The sequence below is a fragment of the Ranitomeya imitator genome, chromosome 1 (assembly GCF_032444005.1).
Source record: "Ranitomeya imitator isolate aRanImi1 chromosome 1, aRanImi1.pri, whole genome shotgun sequence".
NCBI lineage: Eukaryota > Metazoa > Chordata > Amphibia > Anura > Dendrobatidae > Ranitomeya > Ranitomeya imitator.
Genome location: NC_091282.1, coordinates 241,544,602 through 241,556,606, shown reverse-complemented (window position 1 = coordinate 241,556,606; position 12,005 = coordinate 241,544,602). Strand labels below are relative to the sequence as shown.

Sequence of the window (12,005 nt, the reverse complement as noted above, 5' to 3'; positions counted from 1 at the left end):
GAGATGACAAACAGGTATATAATATATACAGGAGGAGATGACACACAGATATATACTATATACAGGGGAGATGACACACAGGTATATACTATATACAGGGGAGATGACATACAGGTATATACTATATACAGGAGATGACATACAGGTGTATACTATATATAAGGGAAATGACAAACATGTATATTCTGAGGTGAAAATGAGAGGTGTGAGTGCAAAATCAGAGGAGTGAGGGAAAATAGTGGAGTGATCGGAAAATTACAGATGTGAGGTCGAAATGACAAGTGTTAGGGGGGAATTAGAGGAGTGAGGGGGAAAATAAGAGGAGTGAGGGAGAAAATGAGAGATGTGAGGGGGAAAATGTAAGATGTGATGGGGAAAATGAGAGGTATGATGGGAAAATAAGAGAAGTGAGGTGCTATAACTAACCACAGATATTTACTATGCCCAGGCAACGCCGGGCTCTTCAGCTAGTTGCTAGATAAAGATAAGCTATTTTCTAAACCAATAGAAAATAATGATTGAAAAAAAATTGTCTTACAGACACACTCCAAATGGGGAGTAATGAAGATTATTGCCCCTGCTAAATTGTCACGTAAGATCATCTGTACCCTGATAGTGCCAGTTGCACAACTGCCAGATACAGACACGCTATTTTTTTTAAAACAATAGAAAATTATGATTTTTTTTTTCAATCGTCTAGCTGACATACTCCAAATGTGGAGTAATGTCCCTGCTAAATTGTGACGTAAGATTATCTCTACCCAGATTGCACCAGTCGCACAACTGCTAGACAAATATTAGGTAAGTTAATATAATAATAATAATAATAATTTTATTTATATAGCGCCAACATATTCCGCAGCGCTTTACAAATTATAGAGGGGACTTGTACAGACAATAAACATTACAGCATAACAGAAATACAGTTCAAAACAGATACCAGGAGGAGTGAGGGCCCTGCTCGCAAGCTTACAAACTATGGGGAAAAGGGGAGACACGAGAGGTGGATGGTAACAATTGCTTTAGTTATTCGGACCAGCTATAGTGTAAGGCTCAGGTGTTCATGTAAAGCTGCATGAACCAGTTACCTGCCTAAGTATGTAGCAGTACAGACACAGAGGGCTAATACTGCATAAAGTGTATGAGAACATGATGCGAGGAACCTTTTTTTTTTTTTTTTTTTTATTATAAATAGGCCACACAGGGATCGTTAGGTTAATGCATTGAGGCGGTAGGCCAGTCTGAACAAATGAGTTTTTAGGGCACGCTTAAAACTGTGGGGATTGGGGATTAATCGTATTAACCTAGGTAGTGCATTCCAAAGAATCGGCGCAGCACGTGTAAAGTCTTGGAGACGGGAGTGGGAGGTTCTGATTATTGAGGATGCTAACCTGAGGTCATTAGCGGAGCGGAGGGCACGGGTAGGGTGGTAGACTGATACCAGGGAGGAGATGTAGGGTGGTGCTGAGCCATGGAGTGCTTTGTGGATGAGGGTAGTAGTTTTGTACTGGATTCTGGAGTGGATGGGTAGCCAGTGTAATGACTGGCACAGGGTAGAGGCATCGGTGTAACGGTTGGTGAGGAATATGATCCTGGCTGCAGCATTCAGGACAGATTGGAGCGGGGAGAGTTTTGCAAGAGGGAGACCGATTAGTAGAGAGTTACAATAGTCCAGACGAGAATGAATAAGTGAAACAGTCAGAGTTTTTGCAGAGTCGAAATTAAGAAAAGGGCGAATTCTAGAAATGTTTTTGAGATGCAGGTAAGAAGAGCGAGCCAGTGATCGGATGTAGGGGGTGAATGAAAGGTCAGAATCAAGGATGACCCCAAGGCAGCGGGCATGTTGCTTTGGAGTAATGGTGGAACCGCACACGGAGATGGCAATGTCAGGCAAAGGTAGGTTAGTAGAGGGAGAGAACACGAGAAGTTCAGTTTTTGACAGGTTTAGTTTCAGATAGAGGGAGGACATGATGTTAGAGACAGCGGTAAGACAATCACTGGTGTTTTCTAAAAAGGTCGGTGTGATATCGGGAGCAGAAGTGTATAATTGGGTGTCGTCAGCATAGAGATGGTACTGGAAACCAAATCTACTGATTGTTTGTCCAATAGGGGCAGTATACAACGAGAAGAGTAGGGGGCCTAGTAAGTTAAGTGGAAAATAGCAGAGAGCTGCAGCATGTACTTGAAATGATGAGAGCACCCAGGTGCCTGCCTTTCACATACCCTTCCTCCCTCCTGTTAAGGCAATGTGCACACGTTGCAGATTTTGTTGCGGATCCGCAGCATTTTTGGACACACAGAATTGCACCCAATCCACAATGTAGTGCACAACCAATGTTAATCAATAGGAATTACAGAACTGGTGTGCACATGCTGCGGAAAAATTCTTATGGATTTGCAACCTTTTATTTTCTGCAGTATGTCAATTCTTTTTGCGGATCTGCAGCATTTCTGCACCTATTGACTAAAATTGAGTCATCAAATCTGCAGCAAAACAGCAGGTGTTAAAAGGTTTGTGGTTTTGCTGTAGAGTTGCATGCCAAAAACACTGCAGAAAGGGAGGAGGAAGAGTGTGTGGGCGGAGAAGATATGCGTCTCTGTCTGTGGGTGTCTGTGTATCTGTGTATATATGTGGGTGTCTTCGGAGGTCTGCATGTATCTGTGTGTGTGTGTGTGTGTGTGTGTGGGTCTGTGTAGGCAGGTATCGTCTTATGAGACTACTGCTCCCATCTGGCTGTGTCTGCTGTCACATGTAACAGTAACAGCATTAGCCAATGAGGGGGCAGCCGTCCCATCAGACGATGCCTGTTTTGAATTGTAACAAAAAGAAACATACAACATATAGTACACATACTTGCCAAACACCTAGTCCTCGACGCCTTCATTCTCCTGTATCAAAAATAAAATAATAAACCAACAGTATACTCCCTCTTCCGAAGTAATCCATTTGATAACGAGTGTCCCACGATCTCAAGTGGAGAACCGTGACATCAGGAGATGTCACTGTTCTACAGGGCCTCCGGCAATGTACCAGCCTTTTCTGGTTATTAAGTATAAGGGGACACCACGTCATTTTTGAGGGGGCTCCCCTAATTTAATGGCCAGTAAAGGTTAAATATACAGTTGTGAGCTGATATTAATAGCCTGGAAAGATACAAGGGTATTACCCCCTTTCCAGGCTATAAACATCAGCCCCCAGTCGTTGGCTTTCCCTCTCTGGTTTGGAAAATTGCACGGGAGCCACACAATTTTTTTTTTTAATTAAAGGGACACTGTCACCTGAATTTGGAGGGAACAATCTTCAGCCATGGAGGTGGGGTTTTTGGGTTTTTGATGCACCCTTTCCTTACCCGCTGGCAGCATGCTGGCTGCAATATTGGATTGAAGTTCATTCTCTGTCCTCCGTAGTACATGCCTGCACAAGGCTGTTTTTTTATTTTTCCTTTTTTACAGAATGAGGGTCGTCATTTGGATTAAGAGTATAATAAACTATTACAACACCCTGTGTCTTTATTTCATTAACATACTTTATTCCTAATGTGTATGTGTTTTATTAACCATTTACTACTATTGGATTAATAATGGATAGTTGTCTTATTGACATCTCTCCATTATTAACCAGGCTTAATGTCCTCTTACAATAGCAAGGTGGCATTAACTCTTTATTACCCCATATCCCACCACTACTCGGGAGTGGGAAGAGAGAGGCTAAGTGCCAGAATAGGTGCATCTTACAGATGTGCCTTTTCTGGGGTGGCTGGGGGGGCAGAGGTTTTTAGCCAGGGAGGGGGCAATAAACATGGTCCCTCTCTAGGCTATTAATATCTGCGCCGGAGGACAGACAGCGGAAGGTAAGTATGTAGTGTTTTTTTTTTTTTTACATTTACGCTGGTAACCAGGGTAAACATCGGGTTACTAAGCGCGGCCCTGCGCTTAGGAACCCGATGTTTACCCTGGTTACCAGGGGACCGGCATCGTTGGTCGCTGGAGAGCTGTCTGTGTGACAGCTCTCCAGCGACCAAACAGCGACGCTGCAGCTATCGGGATCGTTGTCTGGATCGCTGCAGCGTCGCTTAATGTGACGGTACCTTTAATCTCTCCCTACTAAATCCCCACCTAACAACTAATCTTGATGATCTTCAGCTCTTAAAAAAAGCTTTTTGGAATAAATAACGTTCACTTCAACCTCCTATCACTTCCTTTACACTCCTTTCATTGCCCCTATGCTGAAACTACGCTGTTTCTGGCTGCAATGTGCGCGAGATGGAGCCGGCAGCCTTTAAATAGCCTCTATGATGCTGGAAGGCCAGCCAATCACAGTTACACCACGCTAAAGATGGCATCGTCATTACTGTGATTTGCAAGCCAGCCCAGCATGTTCATTGACTGCAAATAAAGCGCCAAACATGCTTGGCGGGTCACTCGAATATACAGAGGTGAATACCAAATTACTTGCCGAGTAATGAATAGTCCGAATGTATAATATATATAATTGTAAACGATAGAATGGATTATTCCTATGTGTTAATCGCCCATTGAATGTTTCTTCTTAATCTTTTCTCTTGCTCAGGAAAACATTTTAATATATTCCAAACTGCTTATTTAATCAGTGTATCCCATTAAATTGAAAAACATTTTGCCTTTTTATCAATATTACATTGTATTTCATTTTTTTCTGCAGGTATACTGAATTTATACTTGTTTGTTTTTAAGGTCAAGCAGAGATCACTGCTCAACCAGACCAGGAGTCCTACGGTAAGAGAAACTGAAGATGAAGACAGATACATTATGGGTAATGTGTCTCACTTGTATGGCAGATGATTAATTCAGAATTATCTTCCAGTTGTGATTATTGCTATGGCAACCAAGGTTAGATGCAATTCTTCCAGTGGTCTAGCAAGGGATTAGCCTTCAGTTGAAAATGAACCACCTGAAATCTCATGTCTTTGCAGAAGATTGTTACTTCTTTGTGAAACTTTACATTTTAGAAAGCAATGTTTTTCTCCCGTGCTACTTATTCATAGTAAGACACATTTGGTTTTCATGTGCATAATTTGTCAGTAATGAGAAACAATTGAGGAAATGAGCTTGTGAAATTTCCATGCCAATCAGAGGCTTTATTCAGGTTTTTTAATCAAATTCAACATTTGCAAGGCAAAGTAGGAAATGAGTTTTGTGACTTGTCGGAGTAAGTGCATTTTAGTTTTGGAGATACGTTTTTTCAGCATCCATGTCCGGTCCTAGATAAACGTGATTGTCTAGCGATTGTGACCCAGCAATGACCCATTTTCAGCTGGAGTTTTAGATTTTTTTTCTTTGTCGCAATTTTTGAACAATACATTTATAGAAAGTTCTTTATTCATTCTCAATACATCAATGAAAAATGTGATATTTTACATGGATCTTGGCAGGGAACAGATGAGACTAAATACAACACTGCTGTAGTCAATCCCTGAACTCAGTGGTCTGTGTGTCTACCTCGCCCAGCTGCTGGGATCCTTGATTAGCTTCAGAAGTGATGAGCACTGTCCACATGAATTAACTACTGTAGCCAAAATACTAAGACCCGAGGGCACATGACTTATTCCTTCTAAGGCTATGTGCACACGTTGCGGATTAGGCTTAGGAGTTTCTGGTGCGGATTCTGCCTCTCCTGGCAGAAAACGCACCTGCGGATTTGTCGCGTTTTTTGTGCGTTTTTGCTGCGGTTTTCTTGCGGATTTGCTGCGTTTTTTACCCCTGCGGTTTTACTATAATGGAATTGGTACAAAAACGCTGCAGATTCACAAAAAAGAAGTGACATGCTACTTCTTTTAAACCGCAGCGTTTCTGCAACGGATTTTCCGCAAAGTGTGCACAGCATTATTTTTTTTTCTCATTGATTTACATTGTACTGTAAATCAATTGCGGAACTGCAGCGTTTCTGCACTGCAAAAAATGCTGCGGATCCGCAGAGAATCGGCAACGTGTGCACATACCTTATGGCTATGTGCACACGTTGCGGATTTGACAGGGGAATTTACTGTGCAGATTCTGCATTTCTTGGCAGAAAACGCAGGTCAGAATCTGCACCTTTTTTTGGTGTGTGCATTTGTGTGCAGATTTCTTCTTTTTTTATTTACCCCTGCAGACTTCTATTATGGAATGGGTGCAGAAACGCAGCAGATCTGCACAAAGAATTAACATGGTCCTTTTTTGAATCTTCTGCGTTTTCCGTACGGATTTTTCCACACCATTAGCACAGCATTTTCTTTTTGCCATTGATTTACATTGTACTGTAAAATCACTTGCAGATCTGCAGCATTTCTGAGTGGAAAAAAAAGCTGCAGTTCGGCAGGAAATCTGCCTTGCAAAGGACCAGGGGGCATTCATTATGGGTGGTTGAAAGGCAGTTAAATGAGAAAGGGTTCTTTACAGTTAGAGTAGTCAGACAATGGAAGGCCCTATCACAAGAAGTAGTAATGGCAGGTTCTGTAACATCTTTTTAAAAAGGACTGGATGCATTCCTCACAACAAATGGCATTATGGGTTATAAATAATCTAGCGATGGAGAATGTATAACTGATGGAGGAAGGTTGAATTTGGTGGACCTGGGGCTTTTATTCAACCTTTATAACTATTTGGTTCACTCAGGCCGGCGTCACACTAGCGAGTTTTACAGACATACGAGAGGCGCAGAAAATACGGATTGCACATGGTACACTGATTCTGTAGGGCCCAGCTCCTATCTGCCGTATTTTATGGATCCGTATTATACGGTCTTGTACGGCCACAGAAAAACGCGTCATGCTGCGTTTGTCACCGTATTGCACAAAAAAACGCCAATGAAATTCTATGGGAGTGCAAAAAATATGGATTACACACAGACCATGCGTGTGACTTGCGAGAAATACGCAGCGGTGTTCTATAGAAAAGCCGGCAATTCAGCGCGGTGTACAGTAAAATCACACTGACAGAATAGAATAGGTAGAATAAATGTGTACACATAGTTTATGTATATATATATATATATATATATATATATATATATATTTCATACTTCATACTTCATACAGTGCTAGAAATCAGTAAAGCCGGTAATTCAATTGCCGGCTTTTCCTTTCTCCTTCACAAACCCAACATGATATGAGACATGGTTTACATACAGTAAACCATCTCATATCCCTTCTTTTATTACGTATTCCTCTTTAGTAATGTAAGAAGTGTCTTTGTGTCAAATGTGGAGGCTCTAGCTATTAAATTAAAGGGTTAAATCGCAGAAAAAATTGGCGTGGGCTCCCACGCAATTTTCTCCGCCAGAATGGTAAAGCCAGTGACTGAGGGCTGATATTAATAGCCTAGAGAGGGCCATGGTTATTGGCCCCCCCTGGCTAAAATCATCTGCCCCCAGCCACCCCAGAAAAGGCACATCTGGAAGATGCGCCTATTCTGGCACTTGGCCACACTCTTCCCACTCCCGTGTAGCGGTGGGATATGGGGTAATGAAGGGTTAACCCCTTTCTGACATGTGACGTACTATCCTGTCGAGGTGGGGTGGGCCCGTGTGACCACCGACGGGATAGTACGTCCTGACTCATGACTATCGCAGCTGACATCCAGCACAGGTGCGGAGAAGATGGGGAACTTAATTTCTCAATCTTCTCCATTGTCTCTGTGTGGGTACATCGGACTGCATTTGGATGACATCTAAGTGCAATCTGATGTTTCACATGCACCCATATACTACTGGTATGGGCAGGGCCGGTTTTAGACAAAGTGGGGCCCTGGGCAAAAGTTTAAAGCGGGGCCCCAAATACTCACATGTTGCACCATCACACAGAACAATTTCAGTTGTGTTTACATGTGCTGAGTTCAGGCCGTTAAGCGAGCATGATCGACAATATTGAAGTTATTCAACACTTGTTCCCAAGTTTCTTTACACCGGCTGAGGAAGAATGATGGGGACAGATAGTCATCAATACAATATAATGCACTCCCCAAGGTCCTTGATATAGTATGATGCAGCCTCCTTCAGAGTATACTGAAGCCCCCCTCATATAATTCACAGCAGCCAGCCTCATACAGTATAATGCAGCTCCTCTCATAGAGTATAATGCAGCCCACCACAAACAGTATAATGTAGCCCCCTCATAGAGCCTTGCATGCAGTATAGGGCTGCATACAAGGCACATGTGCGAGGTTGCCACGACATAGGGCTGCCGCCAGGTTTGCACTGTTATCCCACACGGTCTTCCCTGGCTCCAGGTTTAGTTGAGACAGCCATTTCTCTAACTCGGCCTGGACACTGGTCCACAACTCTTAATTTAAACACTGCCTGATTGCGGTAAGCCTTGGCTGCGCAGTACGGAGATGGGGAAGATTCTATCTGTACTGTTGGAACGCATGTCTGGTTAAGGGAGAGGTTGAGGGCACAGGTGGAGGCCCTAGAGTAGGTGGAGGAGGCAGAAGCTGTGGTGGAACTGTTAGATACCGAGGTTTCTCCTGCAAGCCTTGGGGGGATACAAGCACTTGTGGAGCAGCCCCATGATCGCCTGCCCCCACAGCCACCAGAGTCACCCAGTGCCCAGTCAGTGAGATGTGAAGCCCCTACCCATGTTTGCTCGTCCAGGTGTCAATGGTAAAATTCACCCTGGCAGACTTAGATTTTTTTCAGGGACCGGGTAATGTTGTCAGCGACATGCTGATGTAGCGCAGTCACAGCTTTCTTAGAGAAGTAATGGAGACAGGACAACTGGTACTGGGGGACTGCTATCAACAGATTGGAGATGGCTGAGTTTAAGCTCTTAGTTTTTCCATGTGTAGGAGATAACATTCTTTTATGTGACCGCAACTGCGGGATCGAGAACTGGCTGCTCTGCTGAGAGAGGGCGGAGTACAGAACAAACTGCTGGATTGTGAGTGAGGTGCAGGCGGAGATGCTATGGTGGATTGAGAAAGTTGCATTGTGCTAGGTGACACAATAGCAGCAGTCATGTCTACTCCGTTAATAGCTGACCGGCACTCACTCACCCAAACTATGGTAGGTAAACAAGTGTAGTTTCTGCGGCCGGAGATCTGTGTGTGAACACTTAGAATGGTGACGGAGGAGGAAGCAGCAGCAGATGGGGTTAATTGGACAGCCAGTGGTTGTCAATGCCTGCTAGTCAACTTTTTAGCGAATTGAGATTCCTACAGTAAGGCATGTTGATTGTGCAATTGTAGGTTCATGCATGCAGTTGTCAAATTATTATTGCAATTTTTGCCTGTACTGAGTATGTTTTCTTTTTGCAAATTTGACAGATAACATGTTGGGACATACTTTGCCATCTCAAAAAAGGCCAAGTCTAGGCAACCTTTGCCACCCCTGCAAACTGTACACTCACGACCGGTGGTGGCCAGAGGCAGGGTTGGAGCTGAGGATGTAGTGCTTGTCATGGTTGCATCACTTTGTGTCTTTGTGGGAAGCCCCAATATAACCTCTTCATCTTCCTCCTCCCCCACCTCCTCTACTGAGATACTAAGGTGCATACAGTTAGGGCCAGAAATATTTGGACAGTGACACAAGTTTTGTTATTTTAGCTGTTTACAAAAACATGTTCAGAAATACAATTATATATATAATATGGGCTGAAAGTGCACACTCCCAGCTGCAATATGATAGTTTCCACATCCAAATCGGAGAAAGGGTTTAGGAATCATAGCTCTGTAATGCATAGCGTCCTCTTTTTCAAGGGACCAAAAGTAATTGGACAATGGACTCTAAGGGCTGCAATTAACTCTGAAGGCATCTCCCTCGTTAACCTGTAATCAATGAAGTAGTTAAAAGGTCAGGGGTGGATTCCAGGTGTGGGGTTTTGCATTTGGAAGCTGTTGCTGTGAGCAGACAACATGCGGTCAAAGGAACTCTCAATTGAGGTGAAGCAGAACATCCTGAGGCTGAAAAAAAAGAAAAAATCCATCAGAGAGATAGCAGACATGCTTGGAGTAGCAAAATCAACAGTTGGGTACATTCTGAGAAAAAAGGAATTGACTGGTGAGCTTGGGAACTCAAAAAGGCCTGGGCGTCCACGGATGACAACAGTGGTGGATGATCGCCGCATACTTAATTTGGTGAAGAAGAACCCGTTCACAACATCAACTGAAGTCCAGAACACTCTCAGTGAAGTAGGTGTATCTGTCTCTAAGTCAACAGTAAAGAGAAGACTCCATGACAGTAAATACAAAGGGTTCACATCTAGATGCAAACCATTCATCAATACCAAAAATAGACAGGCCAGAGTTAAATTTGCAGAAAAACACCTCAAGAAGCCAGCTCAGTTCTGGAAAAGTATTCTATGGACAGATGAGACAAAGATCAACCTGTACCAGAATGATGGGAAGAAAAAAGTTTGGAGAAGAAAGGGAACGGCACATGATCCAAGGCACACCACATCCTCTGTAAAACATGGTAGAGGCAACGTGATGGCATGGGCATGCATGGCTTTCAATGGCACTGGGTCACTTGTGTTTATTGATGACATAAGAGCAGACAAGAGTAGCCGGATGAATTCTGAAGTGTACCGGGATATACTTTCAGCCCAGATTCAGCCAAATGCTGCAAAGTTGATTGGACGGCGCTTCATAGTACAGATGGACAATGACCCCAAGCATACATCCAAAGCTACCCAGGAGTTCATGAGTGCCAAAAAGTGGAACATTCTGCAATGGCCAAGTCAATCTCCAGATCTAAACCCAATTGAGCATGCATTTCACTTGCTCAAATCCAGACTTACGACGGAAAGACCCACAAACAAGCAAGACCTGAAGGCTGCGGCTGTAAAGGCCTGGCAAAGCATTAAGAAGGAGGAAACCCAGCGTTTGGTGATGTCCATGGGTTCCAGACTTAAGGCAGTGATTGCCTCCAAAGGATTTGCAACAAAATATTGAAAATAAAAATATTTTGTTTGGGTTATGTTTATTTGTCCAATTACTTTTGACCTCCTAAAATGTGGAGTGTTTGTAAAGAAATGTGTACAATTCCTACATTTTCTATCAAATATTTTTGTTCAACCCTTCAAATTAAACGTTACAATCTGCACTTGAATTCTGTTGTAGCGGTTTCATTTCAAATCCAATGTGGTGGCATGCAGAGCCCAAATCGCGAAAATTGTGTCACTGTCCAAATATTTCTGGCCCTAACTGTACCTCTGGGTTCACACCAAGTGGGATCTACCACATCATTGTCAACCTCTCTGTTCTCACACTCTTCACCCTGAGTTGCCCTCCCTCTTCCTGCCCTGACACCACAGTACAGTCCACATGCACCTCTGGTATCTAAGTCTCATCAGGATCACCTCCACCCTTGGTGGTTAACGTCTAGTGACAAGGGTCTGGATTCTGCTCGGACCCTAATTCGTCCAACCTCAGAACCAACATGAAAACATTTTGGGCATCGGTGCAGATGCTTTCCTCTGGATTCTGTGATTCTTCTAAGCAGATATCTGATGCCCATGGAATACAGTGTGTGAACAGCTCTTCAGGATGGCCCATCTGAGGTTCCCCGCAGTCAGTTGGGCCTTTGGAAATTTTTGATGCTGGGTGAAACCAGGGTGATTGGGGTGTCACCTTTGAGAATTCTACTGTGTGACGTTGAGGAAGAGGAGGAGAGGCCGCTTGATGCAGGGCTTGCCATCCACTGGAGCACAGGCTCTTTCTGAGCCTCATCTACAAGGCGTACTACTGTGCATCTGCCAAAGAAAGGAAGTCGAGCAGGCCGGACAGTAACAGGTGTTGTCAGTGGTCTTTGGATAGGACAAGATGGTGTTTGTTTAGTTGAGCTTTCATTCACATGAACACCTAATCCACATACACGTCTAACACCAAGCCTATTCCCCCTTCCACCACAACATCGCTTTTTCCTACTCATGTTGTAAATAACCTTCCCCTCTCGTACCCTGCTGTTTCACAACCTTTGGCCCACAGCTGTCGGTCACCTGTCCCTAAATTAACAATCACTATTTATTTTCTTAGCTAGTGTGTCTGAGCAA

The 12,005-nt window shown here is 43.5% G+C and overlaps 1 protein-coding gene across 1 annotated transcript in view; it reads left to right on the top strand.

Moving 5' to 3' along the window:
* RPH3A (rabphilin 3A) overlaps positions 1-12,005 on the top strand; it is a 507,416-nt gene that overhangs the window by 328,154 nt on the left and 167,257 nt on the right. Inside the window, exon 7 of the mRNA XM_069754762.1 lies at positions 4,714-4,755. Coding sequence (XP_069610863.1) covers positions 4,714-4,755 — 42 coding nt within the window. The remainder of the gene's footprint in view (positions 1-4,713; positions 4,756-12,005) is intronic.